The sequence below is a fragment of the Anoplophora glabripennis genome, unplaced genomic scaffold (assembly GCF_000390285.2).
Source record: "Anoplophora glabripennis isolate ALB-LARVAE unplaced genomic scaffold, Agla_2.0 scaffold2103, whole genome shotgun sequence".
NCBI classification, from domain to species: Eukaryota; Metazoa; Arthropoda; class Insecta; order Coleoptera; family Cerambycidae; genus Anoplophora; species Anoplophora glabripennis.
The window spans coordinates 145-19708 of NW_019418187.1; the positions used below are offsets into that span (position 1 = coordinate 145).

The 19564-nt window shown below is 31.9% G+C and overlaps 3 protein-coding genes across 3 annotated transcripts; 1 reads left to right on the forward strand and 2 right to left on the reverse strand.

Annotated features, from left to right (window-relative positions):
• The first annotated feature begins 1594 nt into the window (after positions 1-1594).
• LOC108916444 (TM2 domain-containing protein CG11103) lies at positions 1595-2270 on the forward strand. Its single transcript, XM_018722698.1, has one exon. It carries the CDS (start codon positions 1707-1709, stop codon positions 2232-2234), a length of 528 nt encoding a protein of 175 aa, XP_018578214.1. The 5' UTR covers positions 1595-1706; the 3' UTR covers positions 2235-2270.
• Positions 2271-5641: 3371 nt separating this feature from the next.
• Positions 5642-8794, reverse strand: LOC108916443 (ubiquitin-like protein FUBI). The gene is made up of 4 exons (XM_018722697.1): positions 8688-8794; positions 8428-8509; positions 8208-8373; positions 5642-5862 (listed from the first exon to the last, which is right to left on the reverse strand). Exons 2-4 carry the CDS (start codon positions 8500-8502, stop codon positions 5699-5701), a joined length of 405 nt encoding a protein of 134 aa, XP_018578213.1. The 5' UTR covers positions 8503-8509; positions 8688-8794; the 3' UTR covers positions 5642-5698.
• A 4549-nt stretch (positions 8795-13343) lies between these two features.
• On the reverse strand, positions 13344-18823 carry LOC108916441 (cyclin-dependent kinase 8). The gene is made up of 6 exons (XM_018722696.1): positions 18456-18823; positions 17699-18140; positions 16179-16392; positions 15939-16120; positions 15636-15868; positions 13344-14165 (listed from the first exon to the last, which is right to left on the reverse strand). Exons 1-6 carry the CDS (start codon positions 18693-18695, stop codon positions 14085-14087), a joined length of 1392 nt encoding a protein of 463 aa, XP_018578212.1. The 5' UTR covers positions 18696-18823; the 3' UTR covers positions 13344-14084.
• Positions 18824-19564: the final 741 nt, after the last annotated feature.

Below are 19564 nucleotides of genomic sequence, written 5' to 3' on the forward strand. Positions count from 1 at the left end.
ATCAAAATCGGATTCAGCGATCATCAAAATCAAATACGAAGTTTTTCATGATATTTCAATATTTCAACCCCCTCCCCCTTCATTTTCACCCCTATTAGGGGGGTGGTACCACAAGACTTATTTGTCCAATAAATTCGTAGGTATAATTAGTTATTAGAATACTTTTCAATGTAAAAGGTATTTAAAAATTTTAGTCTAATTTTTTCACATTTACCCCGTTTTTCCAAATTCCTAACCTCTCGATAAGGGTTAATTGTATACAAATCGGAATTTTTTTTAGCCTTGTCAGCCAGGGACTGGTAGGTATCAAAATCCACTCTTATGTACCATTTTTTTGGAAAATAACGTCGAAATAAAAAGTTTCGATTTTCCCACCCCTTCCTCTTATTATTTTTCCTCAAATTTACAAACGCTTAGCTTTAGTTTAAAAAAAATACGCATTGATAGCTCACTTTGTCTCCGAGATTTACGATTTTGAACAAAAAAAAAATCAAAATCGCCCATAGTGCGCCGCTTCTTTATATTTATAGGAAATTGTACTAGAAAAAATTGATTAACGTGTTTCCGTGGAATACCTGAAAACAGTTCTTTTCGATATGAACATCCTTGGGAACATTCTGGGAAATGAAGCATTTTCCAACAAAATTTTATTTGAACTATCTATCTTACAATTAGTCGTAGAAATAGACGTTTAGCCGATTGAACAGCACCCTCATCTATTATTGTTTGAACATAAAATTATTTTACAAAACGATGACGTTATTTCCTGAAAATCTTTTATCGGCACTTACTCATTGAATGTCAATTTACTAAAGTTATTATTTTATACATACCGGGTGTTCAAAAAGTTTGGAAACAGAAAATACTGCTCAAACAAAAAAATGATTTTAGGACAAAAGTTGCGGGGTTTTGAGTGAGCAATCCAACGGTGACCTTGATCATGACCTTGACAATGACCTTCAAGGTCTTTTAGAAGTCAAACTGAACATTTTAAATGGAATCGTATATATTTGACCCTGGAAATGGAAAAAATGGAAATGGAAACTAACACTGTCGCCGTCCGTAAGCATGCTTCTTCCATGTAGTATATGCTCTAATGGGTTAACTTCATTTCTCGGGAAAATTCTAGAACATAATTAACTGTAATTAACCGTGTTAGCGATTTTCTCACGAAGAAACCTCTATATGTTTGTGGTCTGGTCACCTCTACCCATAGACCTTATAATTTATAAGGTCATCTATTGTGGGTCTACCCTACATCTCTAGTGTTTTTCGCAAATAGTGTAACTTAAACACCGCCTCTTTGAGGCGGGTAACAAATTTCTCGGGGATAGACGATTTAATATCAAATTTAAAATAAAACATTTAATAAAAGTATGAATATTTAGAGTTTACCTAAACTAATCTAAGCTGACTTGAATAATTTTTTTTTTATTTCATGGAAACAGTTTAAAACAGTTTACAAACTGCGTTCAATAAAGGCGGAGTTTAAGTAAATCCTACTTTGAAAAAAAAACTGTGTCCAATCCCTATTACTAATATCTTTTCTTCTAATCTAACCTCTACTTTGACATTTTATTTTTACCATTTTGTAGGTAAATAAGAAAATTTTAAAAAGTGTTAATATACATTAAAAACAGAAGTTATTTCTAATTTTTATTAATAGTGCTAGTTTAAACAGCAGTTTTTATCAATTATGCATAATAATGTTTTTCCTCTGTGTATTTTTCATACTAGTAAATATAACCTATATCAACTGTGAAAACAAGACAGAGATTTTTGATCCCTTGCGTCCCTTAGTCAAGTGTAACTTCCTGTCATGGGAATTTATAGAATGCCAAGAACCTATAGACCACAAAGGTAATAAAACTGCTAAAGAAGATCTTGGATATGGATGTGTAAAATTTGGGGGAATGCGCTACGAAGATGTTGAAAGGACAAAAGTTTTATGTACAGTTTTGCATAAAATAGAATGCTTTGGAAATAGAACATTTTTCAGAGAAGGTGTTCCTTGTATAAAATATTCGGACCAGTATTTCACCACTACTTTATTGTATAGCATTTTATTAGGATTCCTAGGTATGGATAGATTCTGCTTAGGTCAAACTGGAACTGCCGTTGGCAAATTATTAACATTAGGAGGATTGGGAATATGGTGGATTGTTGATATTGTTTTACTTGTCACTAACAATTTAACTCCTGAAGATGGAAGCAATTGGAACCCGTATGTTTAAAATATTTTTATTTATTTAATAAAATTCTTTTTATCAAATTACTGTTTTTGTTTTCCTTACACTTTATTTCAAAGTGCAATAAATTTATTATTACAGAACTTTTTTTATTTGTAAGTGGAGAAAATATTACAAGTTCTAGATTTCTTTCAGTTCATATGTGAATTTGTCGTCATTTTATGTTCATGTACAGAGTGTTTAGTTAGTTGACCAAATGCTTCCAATGTATTCTACAAGGAAGCTAGAGGTAGTTCAAATAGTTTTACTGAAAAATACTTTCCAGGGTGATAAAATATTTTCAAGCACGTCTCAAAAAACCGTTTACAAGTTTTTTAGGTTCGACATGAAGGGTGCTAATGTGGCGTTCAATCATTAAATAGAAGTTCTTGTAAATATATAAAGCCATTGGTAAGCGGATTTCATCTTCGGACCCCTTTAAAAAAAAATTAATATTCATAAATCAGAAATAAAGTCATATTTCAAATTGTCAACATTTTGTCATGGATGTTACAAAATATGCATGATACTGGTAACATAATTCAATTTTCCAATGCAGTAATCAATTACAGACAGCTGAATATTTTTGGCATGTTCTAATTTAATTCAACTATTATAAATTTTTCAGCTATAAGTATGGGTTATTTTTTATGATTTAGACCAACTTACTCAAAAATCAATAAACTTGTTTGATTTGAATAGAAGTAAATTAGTCTAAATCTTAAAAAAATATTAATAGTACCTACTACAAATTTAGCTAAAAGATTGTGCTTACTGAAACTACTTTGCAACAAAATACTCAAATGTTCATAAATGATAACTACAGTAGTAACACTTAAAAACCATTGAAAATTTTAAATGGCATTCCTGCTTTACTCCAAGGCATAACATTAATTTTTGTGAAGGAATCCCATAAATGAAGCTTGCATACTACTGGTTTTTTTATATTTTCATGAAATTTTACCTGATAACAGAGGTTTGCATTAATATTTTCTGTTATAATAGAAAAAACACCAAGCTTTTCGAAAACGAAGCATATTTCAATAAAAACATTTTTACTATTATTTTGTTGATGGAAGAACTCGAATGAAAAATAGAGTACTACCCGTTTCTCAAAAGTACTTGCTGTTCTCGGGTACTTGCTGAAAGTACTCGAATACTTTTAGTTCTCCATAGTTGTCAAGCTACCCAGCAAATATCATGAGAGATGTGAGTTCTTGAGTGCGGGAAATATTCAACTACTGATTTAGGTTATTGAATGAATCGTAAGAAATTGAATACGTTTAGTTCTCTGTGGTTATCAAACAGATGATTTGCGAAATAGAAAGAATTTGAAATATTCTGTATATCTACCATAATATTGTGTATGATTTTTAAAATATCTATTGGAAACAAAAGAATATACAGGCTGTTACAAATTCGCTTCTCACTACAGGGATCTCAAAAACAGTAAGAGATACTAACTATCTTAAAGGGGGGCAAAGTTGATTAATCAAGGAACCAACATTATGCCTCTAAAAAATCAAGGCTAATATGATTAATTTTCGAAATATTTGAAAAAAAAAAAAACGAAATTTTGGAAATCCATTTTTGTTTAATTTCAGCCTTGTTTGAGATGATATTGAAAAAAGATCACTTTCTCATGGCCACTTTTTGCCCTCTATCGAAGAGCATAATCAATTTTTATATGTAACGTTTCGTCTCTCCAGAACCATCATCAACTTCATTTTTTTAAATAAGACCTTAGGAATTTTATTACATTTTTTGCAAGCCTTCATGACCCCCAATATTTTACTGCCTCAGCCCGAACCAGATTCAAATATTTTGTCTCGAAAAATTTATCTTCAGTATATTCGTTCCGAATTTATCTAAATTTTGTATTTAGATTTCTTTGTTTATTGAATTATCGTACACTGTAGGTGTTGTTAGACCCTGTGAAATCCATCTAGTTATTTAACCTCTTACCACCCACGTATTAAAATAAAAAGTTATTAGTTATTCCCACGTCTTTAGTTATTTCTAGGCTTTTCGAGTGCTCAAAATTCAAACAAATTCCGATCTATTTTTTTTCAGGATAATCATACAAATACATCTGACATGCTCCTTCACAGTTGCGGTTACAAATATAATAAATTCCAATAATATTATGCTGATCTTGGTTCTTCATATGCATTTTTAAGAATTAATTTATCATAATAAAATTAAAATTGTAATGTTTTAATTTTGACGCAACAACTTATTGAGTTATGTATGACCAAGTGATGGTAATAGTTAATAATAATAAATGTTTTATTGTAACACGTGGTGGTAATAGCTTAAATAACTAGAAGGATTTCACAGGGTCTAACGACACTTACAGTGTACGATAATTCAATAAACAAAGAAATCTAAGTAAAAAATTTAGATAAATTTGGAACGAATACACTTAAGATGAATTTTTCGAGACAAAACGTCTGAATCTAGTTCGGGCTGAGGCAGTAAGTATTGGGGGTCATGAAGGCTTGCAGAAAATGTAATAAAATTTCTAGGGTCGTATTTAAAAAAATTAAGTTGATGATGGTCCTGAGGAGACGAAATGTTACATATAAAAATTGATTATGCCATTCGATAGAGGGCAAAAAGTGGCCATAAGAAAGTGATCTTTTTTCAATATCATCTCAAACAAGGCTGAAATTAAACAAAAATGGATTTCCAAAATTTCGTTTTTTTTTATATTTCGAAAACTAATCCTGTAATTTTTTAGAGGCTAATGTTGGTCCTCTGATTACCCAACTTTTACTACCATTTAAGCTACTTCCTACCTCTTACCATTTTCGAGATCCCTGTAGTGAGAAGCGAATTTGTAAGCCTGTATTGAAATAAAATTTTTAGAAAATATATTTAAAAAACATCAAATTTAAACAATTCTACACAAAACTTAATATATTAAATATGAAAATATACCCACCCCACACCACGATTGTAACATTCTTCATTCACCATTCAATCTTCCATCTGGCACTCAATCCTTAGCACTCGGATAAACATTCGATTCTTAAAAGCATCCTAGGAACAAATACTCGATTCTTAAAAATACTCAATTTTGCCCATCACATAATTAGTATTGCAGAATATATTGATATTTGATCGATTAATAATTCAACACCACAATAATTTTATGTATTGAATTTTTCTTACTAGCAACTACATTACGTCATTTAATTTAATTTTAGACTACACAAAATTTTCCAGTTTGCCAAATTACTTTGTTACTATTTATTTAGTATTGTCAAGAGAATTTATGTATACCTTTTTTTATTTTAGTAATTGTACAATATTTTTTAAATTAATTGATTAAATTTCTCGGCTTAACTTGTAATATTATAAATTCAAATGTTGAAGGAAGTTTTTGAAACACGAGTAAAAAAAAAACATTTTGGATTATTAGATATATTTTTGAGAAAAAAATATTACATTCATAATGAAAATATCTAAGACGTTGGAGCAGAATTGGAATTTGGTCCACGTCGCCTTCCAAATGAGGCCACTACATTGACGAATCTCCTGTTGTACTGGATGCGTCTCTTGGCACGACCTGTCTTCTTCTTCTTTTTTTCCTGCTTCTCCACTTTTGGTGTTTGTCCTTTTACCTTACCTAAAAATAATAAGTATTTAAAAAATAACATAAATAATAATATTTAATGATCAACTGGGTGCAGATATTTAATATCAATATTGGCATTAATATTACATGACATATCGACCACTGCATCGATCAATATTGCTGCTGAAAGATCTGTTCAGAGTGTTTTCCAAGTTCATGTTATAATTTAGCAAATCATTCATTTTAGATCAAAAGCCTTAATGAATCAACTAGTTTTCCAGATACAAGGTGTTGAAATTTAAAAAATATATCACAATTACAAATATCTCTAAAAATGCTTGATGTATTTTGAAAATTACATAAACTTATCTGTCAATTTTACTTTCAATAGCAGTTTTACACAACAATCAATGAAATTGATCATTTTTCTGCATTACATTAATTGTTATGTAATTTTGATTGTAAAATTGCTGTAAAGGAAAGAAAATCTTCACTTTATTCAAAAAACCAGTCATTTTCAAAATATTAATTTGTTAAATTTAAAATGTTGACTCTAAACATAATATAATAAATTTCCTCAATCTATATATCTATCAGCCCCCCACTCTAGCCAGCCAGCCAGCAGTGCTCTCTCTGACGTGCACTTATCATCTAGAACGAAATCAGCTTGATTTCACATGTGCGTATGGTCGTACGGCATTATTTTATCAAGCTTAACACATGTCGCCATAATATTTTGTAAGTATTTGTACGTCATTTTGGCGTGTCAACAGTATTGCGCGAGTATTGAGTACTTTAAAAATCATACCTAATTATGTTACCTAATCATATTATTATTATTTTTTTTTCATTAATAAATCATTTGTCTGGCTTTTTTCTGTCTTGTATTCAAAGAATACTAACATATTTCTATATTTTAACTTGCATTTTGCTAGTACGTAAATTTTACGTGTCAACAATATTATGCGGCACAAAATAGCAAGTGTTCTAGGGTTAATAAATATTTGAATTGATATTTTTTTTAAATTTCAATATCCTGTATCACGAAAACAAAGTGTTTCCAAACACAGGTTTCAAAGAGCTCTTACTGTGTTAGTTGGTGGAGTATATCATTAACAGCCTGCATATTGGTAGTCTTTCTGATATCAATTGAAGAACCAAAAGGATGACAGTATGTACCACGTTCGATTGCTGACGCAGCAACTCGGTATTGAAATATTTGAAAAACTTGTTCCCATATTTATTTAGCCATACCCATATACATGTCTGGTCGAACTAAACGTGGAGGTGGTAGAAATGTATATGTCCAGTTGAAGAAAGCGAGCATGGCCAAATGAAATATAAATACAGTTGCATTGGGCCACTGGGCAATAAATCTCAGCCGTTGACAAGTGGTCCACAAATTTCCCAGCAGTGCAGTGCAGCAATGCGGAATTTGGTGTGATTCAGGTAATTTTAATTTATTACAGGCACCTTCTATTAATCATTGATATTACAATTGCGAAAGGGAGAAATAATATTGTTACATGGCATTTTGGAGAGCTTTTGAAACAGAACAAAACGAAATTTACCATCAATATAATAAAATTGTTTGGGGACATAAATAATTAAAATATGTTGTTGGCCAAATGAATATTAATAAAAATTTTCTGCACATTATATACAAATTATTATAATTTTTTACCTTTATCAGAAAACTTTTTAGGGACGTCAATGAAGCTCATTAATTTTATTGCCAGGCGTTATTTTACATGTTCAATTGACTTCGGAAAGACTAAATCAATCAATCCCTAATATTTTAGGTAATTGTAATATAACAATTAATTGTATGAGACTTTCTATAGCAATTCTGAAATGGATTTCCAAAATTACCTCAAACAGTTCAATTTTATTTAGCAAGTTTCAGGAAGATCATATGTTATTAATCGCATATGATCTGCTGTTACTTGCAATAATTGTCAAAGTGATTCCAGCAAATACAAATTGACCGAGTTGATTTTAGTAATTATTATATTATATATTCTATTTAAAACAGACATATGTAACAATTTGTACTTAAAAAAACTTTATATTGTTGTTTCTATGAACTGCATAAATAAAATAAATAGTCAATATACATGTATAAAATTTAAAAACTTTTGAAATTGTAAGTGTTCATTTAAAATATTAATATAGGTATGTATATCTATTTAAGATTTTAAAAGATTATTAATTATCATTATTATTTATCGGATGTTAATTTATTATTTATTCCCACATGATAGATAACAACTGAAGCATGTTTCATCATTAATTTGAAAAACTAAATACTTTTCTAGTGCTTTCAAATTAAATATTCTGCAATATTTGAAAGTGATAAAAATATACTGTAAATAAATGATAAAAATAATACATACCGGCACGAGCTAAGGAGCCATGTACTTTACCACCGGGAAGACCAACAGTCAGCTCAATATCTGCGTTTTCAAATTCTGAAACCAAGTCATCATCAGAGACTGGTACACCAGCAGCATACAAACTGATCTCTGATGCTTTTAAGGATTCTAGGGATGCAATATGATCCTACAATCAAAATTTACATTCCTAACCTAATAACAAACATCCATTATCTTTTACCTTGATTTGTCCAATGGTTTCGGAGCCTACGCACTCAAGTGCGTGACTGGATTGACCACGAAAATGTAACTGCATTTTGTTGCTGCAAGTAAATACAAGATACCAGTTAATTCGTCATATTTTACATTACATTGCACAATTACAGTAATTACTCTGACAATAAATGTTGGACTTCAGTCTTGCAACTTTACCCAAAAATAAAGATTAATTTAAATTTATGTAAAAAATATATTCCTTATATATTTTAATAACATACGCACCTTTTACACTACTACGAAATGAACATGCAACAACCTTTCTGACGTCAAGTTAAAAAGAATGGCGGAGGAAACGGATACGGAAATTTAGGAAAATCAGTGATGCAAACATAGAAACATGAACAACGAAAAACCCTATCGTCCTATCAAGAAGATAAAAAGACCACAGATCAAGAAAAGACATAGATACATAATTTATACCTATGTGGTTTGAAGCCAAAATAGTTCATGGGAGGGGTGAGGAAGTTGTGTTTACATTCCCTCATGGGCAGTGGCGTATCATTTTATAGGGGCTGATTGCAACTAAAATAACAAGTTTAGTAATTATAATTGTAAATTTTATTTTCCGCAAATAAACTAGTAATACGGGAAAATATGGTGCCATTAATAGGAATGCTAAGAAAGCCTGTTTTATTTCTTAAGGTATATATGAGATTATTTAACTTTTCTTCAATCTATTTTATTACTTATGAACTTCACAGTCCTCTACATTTACTTCTTCCTAGAATACGGTGGAGATGATCTACTGACACAATTCTACTCTCATTTATATACAAAAAGAATGATACATTTCATCATACTCTTAAGCTGTTAATGAATATGATTTTCACAAGATTTTAACAAAACAAAGTAATTAAATTCCATTTGGGTAGGTATACCCTAGTTTTAATTTTAATAGCTGTATGACACGGTGTAAAATTTGGTATCAACTCTTACATAGAATTATTTATAAAATTTGTATATAGGAAACTAAAAGATTGACCATATTTTATAATTATAATTCATATTATAGTGTCGGTCCATTAACCCTTCCTATCACAAACACATATGTGTGAATTTATAAATAGAAAACTAAAAATTAGAACAGGTTTAAATATATATTTTATATAGAATTACATGTAGATTTTTACATTGCGTGTTACGGTTATATTACTGGAGTTAAAGTTTGTCCCTAATAAAGCTGTTTATTTTTTAGGTTGTCCCTATCGAATGAATGTTATGAATGAAAAAGACAACCATATTACTCAAATAGAAATTTATTGATTATGAAATAAAATATTTTTTATTAACTTATGCCTTATCCTAAGAATATTATCCTGCATTTTATTACAAAAGTGATCAGGCATACATAGATATATATAGATATTGATAGATAGATTGTTTCTGTATATGGAATTCCTAAGCTTCTAAACCACTGTCTTCTAATTAGAAGATTTTTCGGAGATCTGTAACATATAAAAAAATCGATTAAATTTTGTACGCTTTTATTTATCTGATTTACTAATGCTTTTTGCCACTTAAATTTTGTCAAAACGAAATATTTAAATTTAACCCCAACAGCTTGTTTTATTGCTACGTCTATGATTATTGTTACTTACTTATGGAACGATCGTTGATTTTCTTTCATTTGGTACATATTGCAAATATAACACTTCTTCGGCATTGTTCAAGACTTTTTTCACTGGAAAAAATCTTACTAACGAGCACGAAATCATTAAAAACGCAAAAACATTAGAATACACTATGAAACACAACAATGGCGAACTCAATTTTTCTGGCAAATGTCAAAATGTGAGCGTAAAAGTGCCGCGAAACTTAAATGAACCAATCACAACACGGGGAATATGCTCGAAGTTTATTACTCTGTAATATTTAAGTATCTTATATAGAACAAAATCTCACCTTTTGATATAACCTGCATGCGTTGACTGAAATATTATTGTACTAAAGACTTCTTCTAACTTCTAACCTTACAGGAAAAAATGTAGTCCGCCGACTACAGATGCGCTAATGTCATGTTATAAAGTTTTACACCGCCATTATTCCATGGCTAGAAATTGGCCTCAATGATTTGGGATCGAGGGGGATTATCCCTCTTTATCCTGCCTCATCTCGTGTAGGTCTGGACAGCCTTTGTAGGTGGGCCCCATCCGTCGTCTACCCCGACCGCAAATGCGGCCGGTGTAGGCGCTTTGTGGGACCTCCTTTTGTCCTGGCTGGGCCCCGCCGGCTAGGGCCCTTTCTTCTGGCGCTCTTCTTGCTTCGCCGGCTCGTCTGTGTAAACCCCGGGGGTAGTGTCATGTTTATGTGTGGTATGGTTGGGTAGGGTAGTGCGGCTATGCAGCCTGGGATGCGCTTTGCTAAGGTGGCCCTTAGGCTAGCGCGGGAGGGGAGGGGTAAGGAGGGTATGGGGGGTGTGTATGTGTGTGTGTGTGTGTGTGTGTGTCGTTGTCTTCGTTTCTTGATCCTGGCTGTCTCTGAAACAGAAAAGGTTAGCGAGCAGGGGGGGATGTCGTTGGGGTGGTCACCCAGGGTCAAAAAGTTGGTGTCTAGGTCTTTTGTGTTTGTCGGTCACGTCGGGTACGTAGTCAACGGCTTGCCTGAGGAATTTTTACACCACACCTGAACAAATTACGTTTATTAAAAAAAAAGCGGTGGATAGCTATTATTTGGTTACGGTCGGACTAAATAGAGGATATATATAGCACAAACTACGTATAGTAAAGTTTAGTATTGTATAGTAGTTTACTATTGTATAGTAAATATGAGCTACTCCCACTCTGCCTTTCACTGCTACGCTACGGTAACCATGACCACCACTATAAACACTACACATATACAAGGAACCCACGTGTTCAGAGCTTTGCAAACGAATTTTGCAAATCGAGTTAAACTGACTACACATTATACAAATTTAACGTTTCGTTTTTAATGTACGTTTCATAAGACTATTCTTATTATTTATTATTTAATCATGTAGATAACATTGTAAACTAAATTTTAAATTAAATTTTTTTACTATGAAAGCTTCTAGGGGGGCGACGCCCCAGAGCTTCCCCACACCAGCTACGTCTGTATCTAAATATTTATGCTTTCATTAAATGTATCGTTTTAAATCTTCGGCTCATGTTACACGCATCTAAAGGCGGATATCCACTTGTGGCAATGCTCCGTAACGTAACAACAAACATGTTAGGGCTTATTGCAAAAGGTGACACGGTTCGCTGCGAAAGTATGTGTGGTTTTGGTCATATCATTCATTCCGTAAAGTAACAAAATAAGGTTACGAGAAGACACAGGAACAAAAACTCGCAGTATGAACCTGACTACAATAATTGATTTGTCACTGCATTTGCAGTTAGCAGCAGCGTCATATATTTTTATTCATCATACAATTTTAAAGAATAAGAAACGGAAATCTTTGCGATGGTGGATCTCAAAACTGTATCAGAGTAGGACAATATATAGTGGATCAAGTTTGTTGGCGGATTTAAAATTCCAACATATAAGTGAACTGTACAAGAATTTCGTCAGAATGCACCCGACTGATTTTGCACAAACACAGAAAAACACCCTCTTCCTAGTCACTGCAGAAAACAGACTGACCCCAGACCATATACAAAAGAATAAAAAATTGACAAAATCACATGTGCAATAGACAACGTTGCGGCGAAAGGGTAACCCCGTCTCAACATGTGGCAGAAAGTACTGTTGCATCCCTTTGATGCGACGACTAAAAACCGACAACTGATGGTTCGTCCCAGATTAGTTACGCGTGTCAAATTTGTTACACGTACCATGCAACAATTTTCCGTCGCCACTAGCTGTAACGTAACATGTTCGGTGTTACGTTACGCGGCATATTTGACACAAATGAATACCCACCTTAAAGTTCTCGCTAATTGATGTAACATGTTACAGAATACTGAATAGTACCAGTATTTGAGAAAAAAATATTTACATATCAACCTGGTTTGTAGACTTCCACGACAGTTGTCAATGGTTGAACTGTGAACAATTTCCCGTTCCGGACTGATTGCCACCTAGTTTAGATTTCTTGATGTTTCGAAAGATGTATCGCTCCCTTCTTCAGAAGAAACTCTAGAACAGTCGAAGTTTCTTCTGAAGAATATTGAATTATTTTAACATAAATAAATTTAGCTCTGAAAACAATGTTATTCTCAGTGACCATTCTCATCGTAAATCAGTAAAAAACCAATATCTAAAACTAATTTATTAAAAAATTGTAAAGCCAATATAGGTTTCTTTCCATATAATTAAATTAATACAATAGCATTTAATATAACACTATAACTCGGCGGCCGAAATTATAAAGAGTGACTAATACATAATATAAAAACACTATTACCATAATGCGTATAAAATATAAAATGATTTCTATACGGTTCAATATTATTTCTTTGTGCCGCTCGCCATGCACATCGGTAGAATCTATAATCGTGTATAGACTGAGTTACACTGAACGTCGATCTATATTTTATCTCTGTCTTTTGCACTTGGTAGGGAATAGGGAAATGCTTTTTTAGTGGGTGTAAACGGACTTGATTTGCCCGACCTGAGAAACGTCATAGCATAAGCGTAGACGAGGGGTCTAATTCCATGGCTATAATAAATTTATAAATTAAAAAAACACAACTGGGACATTTTAAAATGCTGTAATAATTAAAATTGATCAAACTGCCGGTTATAGCAAACCGTAAAAAATATTAGATGTTATGTTTTATTACGTTTTTTCAATATTTTCTATATCTTGTTGCCTTTTACGCAGACACGCCATTGGATTTTCGTTCCCGGCACGCTTCATCCCCCTTACTAGTCCAAGAGCTAGCGATGAATCACTATCTATAATTTTGGCCGTCGAGTAAGTAATATTTTAAAATAATCATACACAATAAGTTTATTGCAATTAAATTTTGTTAAAATTTACTCTTTCATTTTCAGGTAGGTATTTTGCCAAACTATAAATTAAAAATATAGTAAATAAGTCACTATGCTACAAGAAGGGTTGCTATTAATACTTATTTTGGCCTTTTCATAATTAAAAATTCGGTATATTATTAACAATATAGCAATAAACCAGTTAACAAGTTGAGTAAGAAATCAGACAGAATAGTACGAGGTTTATTCAAAATCGAAAAACTAAAACATGTTTAAGAAAATACATAAATTCAGTTTTATGTTTATGCTTTGAACTATAATATATTTTAATTTTGTAGTGAAGGTATTATTATACAAAATTAAAAACTTGTATAGGAACAAAAACCTTTCTACATTTGCATTTAAACACATACTCGAGTATTTATTCTACATTATATAAAATTAATTGTCATCGTCAAAGTGGCACCTAAAGGCAAAAAGAAACAAGTTCATATAACCTAGAATAAAAAAAAGAACTACCTAGTTTCTTTAATTGAGGTCTGATACATTTAAAGCAAATAACCTGCAAATTCAGAGGTCAATCTCAAAATAACAACCTATCACTAAAATCTTACAAGAATAAAATATGTCCATGACATTTCGTTATAGGCAATTAAGTAAATGATTGATTTTTGCTATAAAATATCTTATTTATTTTTTTAATCTTAATTATATGTAATCTTAAAACCTTTGTTGAAAATTTTGTTGTTGTTGCTGGGAGCTGTTATTATACATCATTTGCTGTTGGTGAAATTCTTGCTGCTGTGAAATAGGAATATTATAAAAAAAAGATAGATTACAGTATCAATACATTTTACAGTAAGAGAGAACATTATACACAGCCTTCATAAATGTTTACAAGCCATGTGACCTCCGAGCTTAGGCAACCCAACATTGCACGACTGGTACTGGTAACGAAAAATCCCTAAATCTTGGCGTCACCAATATTAATGATTCATTTACAATGAATAGTAACAAACCGTTGCTCCTATGCTCGAGATAATGCGACCGCTGATTTGTTGGATGGTTGAACAATTACACCAATCACAGTCGGTGAACAGAATGTTGCGTTTTAATATAATCTTGATCTTATCGTTTTAATTTTACTGAAATTTTATTGCCAACGTGAAGAAAATAAAATTACTGTTCCAATCAAAATTACTGGTCACAATAGTTTGAAATCACTTATGAAAATTCTGTAATTATCATTAAACCCTAAATAAATTTAGTATTGTGTTATAAATAATGGCAGCAGTCTTTTTATCAAAACTGAGCCTAATCAGTGACCATAAATGACCAGTAACATTTAAAAATAACTATCGAATATATGACTAACTTTCTCTGCTTCTTTTTCTTTTAAAATCAATATTTATTTATAATGATCAATAATTTACTCTCATTTATTTTTCTTTATTAAAAATTGGCAAATTCAACAGTTTATTGTGTTTATTAAAAAGCAAAAAATGCTCATTAAACACAACTATTTAGAAATAAAAAACAAACAAAATTAACTTTATTTTCTGAAGAAAAATCTAAAAGTAATAGGTCAGATTCCCTTCTTTGTTACCAGTTTTCATCATCAGTTTAATATGAAAATGCATGTATATGAATCAAGAAAGAGTTGATATGGTTAGAGCTTACTTTTAGAAGCAAAGAAGATATAAGATTAGCCCGACTTATAAGTACTGAATAAGAAAATGTTTGTGAGACTGGTTCAACATTTAAGAGATAATGGGAGTTTTGAATGCAAATACGTTAATGTTGGATAGGACCAAATTCAAAGAGTAGGAAATTAGGAACCAGAAATTTTAAACGCCGTGGAAGACAAAGTTTCAAGTGTTATGCTATAAAATGCTTGTGATAAACACCCATTCAACAAAAGAAACATGCCAAAGAGCAGTACCTCACAGCAAGTGTTGTGTAAATTTACTTTATTTCTAATAACCTTTTCTTTAAATATGAAATTTGACAACAATGCATAGCCATGGAATTGAAAAAACAAACCATTGACGTGTTTTTAAAGGTAGCCTCTATATAAATATTACCCCCACCCAAAGTTACACCCTGTATATAACCATCAATTAATATGCCCAGTCCAGTGAGTATTAGAGAATAGGAGGTGTACACGTATTATATTGTCCAATTAGAAATTTTATTTGTAGCACAGATATTGTAAAACTTTTAAAACGCCTTGTCTACAGTATTTAATTTTTAAAAATTAAAACTGTTTACCTGTTGGTTAACCTGTCCGGGATGCCCTTGTGGTCCCGATAAACGAACTCTTTTAGCAGGGTTGTGATTGTCCTGTTGATTTGCTTGTTGCTGTTGCTGCTGAGTTTGTTGCTGCTGCTGTTGCTGTTGAGGTTGTTGTTGTTGCTGTTGTTGGTTTTGTCTTTTATTATCAGACTTTTCCTCTTGATCATCATCAGTCAAAAACTCTCTTTTTGGATACGGTATAGGACATCCTATAATTTTTTTTAATGCAGGAAGTAATCACTGAATTCTTGAATATATGTAGTACAATGAATAAATTACCTGCAAAAACATCCAAGGTGGGTAGAGGTTCTTCTTGGAAATACGGGTCCTGCATGGCTTGTTCAGAAGTTATTCTTTTATTTGGATCCATTAACAACAGTTTCTGAAGGAGATGAAACGCTTTACTATCTGGTTTAATTTTATGTCTATCCATATATTTCACCAAAGAACAGTTGAGATAACTGAAAAAAGGAATAATTAATTCCTAAATATGTGTTTGAAGCATATCTCCAAATTTACTTTGATTTTTTAAAATCCTTTGAAAGTGTCGGGTGCTCAGGCATTTTCTTAATATCCTCCCAATCTTTCTCGTGGGGAAAACCCATTACATTAAATATTCTGTCTAATTGATCATGATGATATGGATTGCTGGTTTTAATGTCCTCCTGACGACAATGAAAAATTGGTTCAGAAGTCAACAACTCAGCGAATATACAACCTATAGCCCATATGTCTGCAAAAAAATCGTAATAAACAGAAAGCAGAAACCATACCATTAGAATAGATTATCTAAATTATAAAAAATAAAAAAATCAAGTTTAATTAAACTAAAATTATAATGTACTGAAATCCTCAGCTTTCTCTTGATAACAGCACCGATAAATTGTAATAAATTTCTCTATGGAACAATATATTTTAACAATCATTAAAAAATTTCACATTTAAAAATCAGTAAGAAGTCACTTCTGCTTTAGACAGTGGTGAAATATTTATTTTTTATAAAGGATCATGATATATTTTTTGTAACTACATGAAATTGTAATTGACGCTGGAGGTCCGAGTTAGTACTATTCATGAGTTAAATTAGAAAAAAATATATTTCGACAAAATTTTATTTTCAACTAGCTTCCTTAAATTTATATCATAAAAATGAACCCACACCATGTTGCAAACTACCCCTTACACATGTTTTATCATTACAATTTTTAGTGGTTTGCCGTTTTAAAAACGTTTGAATCAAGCGTAAGTTATTGGTTCTAAATCTTAATACATTGGACAAGTTCTGATAGGAAATTTTTCAATTATTTTGATGAAGAATTCTACCTGGTGTTAAATCTATAACTCCTATTCAGGACACCCTATATAAAATTCTTATTTAACATATTTTATATTTACTACTAGCTTTTACCTGCGGCTTCGCTCGCATTGAAGCCATTAAGTATAAGAGATCAAGGGTAAGGGTATAATAGAAATGAATCATGCAACTTTGGCGGCACGGGCCCGCGACGAATTTTTGGATAGACCAGATTTCCGCTTCCGAGGCATTTTTAAAGAAGAACAGAGTAAGAATTAAAATTACGAATTAACCACAAAAATGACACCTAACCTGAAACAATAAATATAGAAAATATTTCGTAAAAAAAAATTTTTTTAATAAAAAGTATCCTATGTTACTTCTAATACCTCCAAGAATATGTGTACAAAGTTTCATGATGATCGGTTAAGTAGTTTTCGCGTGAAAGCGTAACAAACAAACTTACATTCACATTTATAATATTAGTAGGGAAGTAGGGATTATTTGTGATTTTTTGTATCTATAAATTTTTTTCATAAATATATATTATCTGACATTTTCAATAATATGTGTAAAATAGAAATTAGATTCTATACAGAAATAATTATTTGTACACCTCCTAGAGAAATTCTTTATAGAATGTTTCCTTCCGACTTCTCTAAAACCATTATTTACAAACAACCACGCTAAAATAAAAATTCATGAGATGTTCTCCTTTTGCAGAATTACTCCCTTACATACATACCTATGGCTTTTGTATAATGTCTTGCTCCTAGTAATAATTCTGGCGCACGATACCAAAACGTGACTACAACAGGATCCAAGTCAGCCAGGGGTTTAAGAGGTGCATTGAACAATCTGGCAAAACCCATATCAGCAATTTTCACTCTTCCTCTTTCTGGTCCTTCGCCCATTACCAAAATATTAGCTGGTTTCAGATCCCTGTGTAATACCCAGTTTGAATGAAGATAATGAATTCCATCTAATATTTGATATAAAAGTGACTTTACCATTCCTTTAGGTACCATCACCGGCTTCTTATTAGCTTTGGCTGCACGATGAAATTTTATTATATGCCACAAATCGTGCTCAGCAAAATCGAATAAAAGCCATACCTTTCTATCGTTATGGGATAAAAATACTCTTATCAAATTAATTACATTTGGATGTTTCAGTTCCCTCAAAAGCTAGAAAGGCACATTATTGATTAATGAGTTGAATATAATCATCGTAAGAGTTAAGAAATAATACAACCATATTTTTAGTGGAATTTATCACTTTCAACAAATTAACTATATATAATTATGATACACATAAACACGCACTGCTGCTGTTGCTTCATAAATTGAAAACACGTGTTTGAACTACTCATCCCAAAGTTTGGGCCATCATTGGAGATACATAAATAATATTAAATATGACACACATTTTGTAACTAATAAGATATACATTATTTCTAGTGGTAACCTACGTATTGATATTTTCCTGCAATATCAACTTACTGCTATTTCTCGGCAAGCTGACATAGATAGCCCAGTCCCTTCGATTTGTTTTAGAGCATAGTCTCTGGGGTCAGATCCGTCTTTTCGACGTCCTTTATAAACATGTCCATAAGTGCCTCTTCCGACTTTACAGCCCTCGTAATCAAATAGATCCTCTACTTTAATTCTTTCATTTTGTGTTTTCATTTTGAATTCGTAATCCATCATAAGTGATGTCATATTACGGTTTAGACAAATCATAAAAGCACTTCAGAAGAAGTGCACCTGCTCAGTTATAAGTTTACTTATTTAAACTGAGGGTCATAAATTACAATACAAATTTATTATTATTTCTGTTAATTCTGTTTATAAACATAACCTTTTTTCAGAGGATCAGAGGACACAACAGATATTTGAAGCTTAAATTCTGTTCTGTGGTTCATGTTTTATAGCGGTATTCGATTGACAAAATTTAAGTGATTTGGATTATTCGATCATATGTGCTTTTCAAAAAGCCATAAAAATTATTAACCATCCAACTGGAAAGCACACACGGTCTTTTGGAGAACCAAACCATATCTGACTTGGTTCGCGCCATTATTCCATGGCTAGAAATTGGCCTCAATGATTTGGGATCGAGAGGGATTATCCCTCTTTATCCTGCCTCATCTCGTGTAGGCCTGGACAGCCTTCGTAGGTGGGCNTTGCAATGTTATCCCAAAAACATTTTGTTCCTTCACGTTGTCTATTCTGAAACGCAAGTCCATAATCGCTAACCGTTTTCGAATAGCTGCTTTGTGCTTTGTCTGTATCAGTTGTCACCTTCGAGCATATAAAAGTGTGGCTGCGTGTTCGAGATCTTTATACATCTCACTCTAGCACGCACGCGATTGGTTGGCAATGAATGCTCCAACCAATTGCGACTCGCACACTCAGCCACACTTTTTGTAATTGCATGCTACGTCCAGTAGTATATGCTCGAAGGTTGTCTCCAAAATTAAGTTTAATGTTTTACAAAAAGAAAACGAGTTGTTAGTGTAACAATAAACATCCAATAAATAGTCTTATTTTCGACTTTATAAGAATCCTGCACAATGAACCTGATGAAAATAACAGAAAGAGTAGCTATA

Bases quoted from the DNA above. Each gene is read 5' to 3' on its own strand.
- LOC108916444 (XM_018722698.1), top strand. From the start codon at position 1,707: ATGTTTTTCCTCTGTGTATTTTTCATACTAGTAAATATAACCTATATC.
- LOC108916441 (XM_018722696.1), bottom strand. From the start codon at position 18,695: ATGATTTGTCTAAACCGTAATATGACATCACTTATGATGGATTACGAA. The intron at 16,393-17,698 runs GTATGTATGTAA...ATTTTTTTGCAG, and splicing joins ACATTATACAAAAGCCATAG to ACATATGGGCTATAGGTTGT. The intron at 15,869-15,938 runs GTAATTTATTCA...AAAAAATTATAG, and splicing joins CACCTTGGATGTTTTTGCAG to GATGTCCTATACCGTATCCA.
- LOC108916443 (XM_018722697.1), bottom strand. From the start codon at position 8,502: ATGCAGTTACATTTTCGTGGTCAATCCAGTCACGCACTTGAGTGCGTA. The intron at 8,374-8,427 runs GTAAAAGATAAT...TTTTGATTGTAG, and splicing joins AAACCATTGGACAAATCAAG to GATCATATTGCATCCCTAGA. The intron at 5,863-8,207 runs GTATGTATTATT...TATTATTTTTAG, and splicing joins TGGCTCCTTAGCTCGTGCCG to GTAAGGTAAAAGGACAAACA.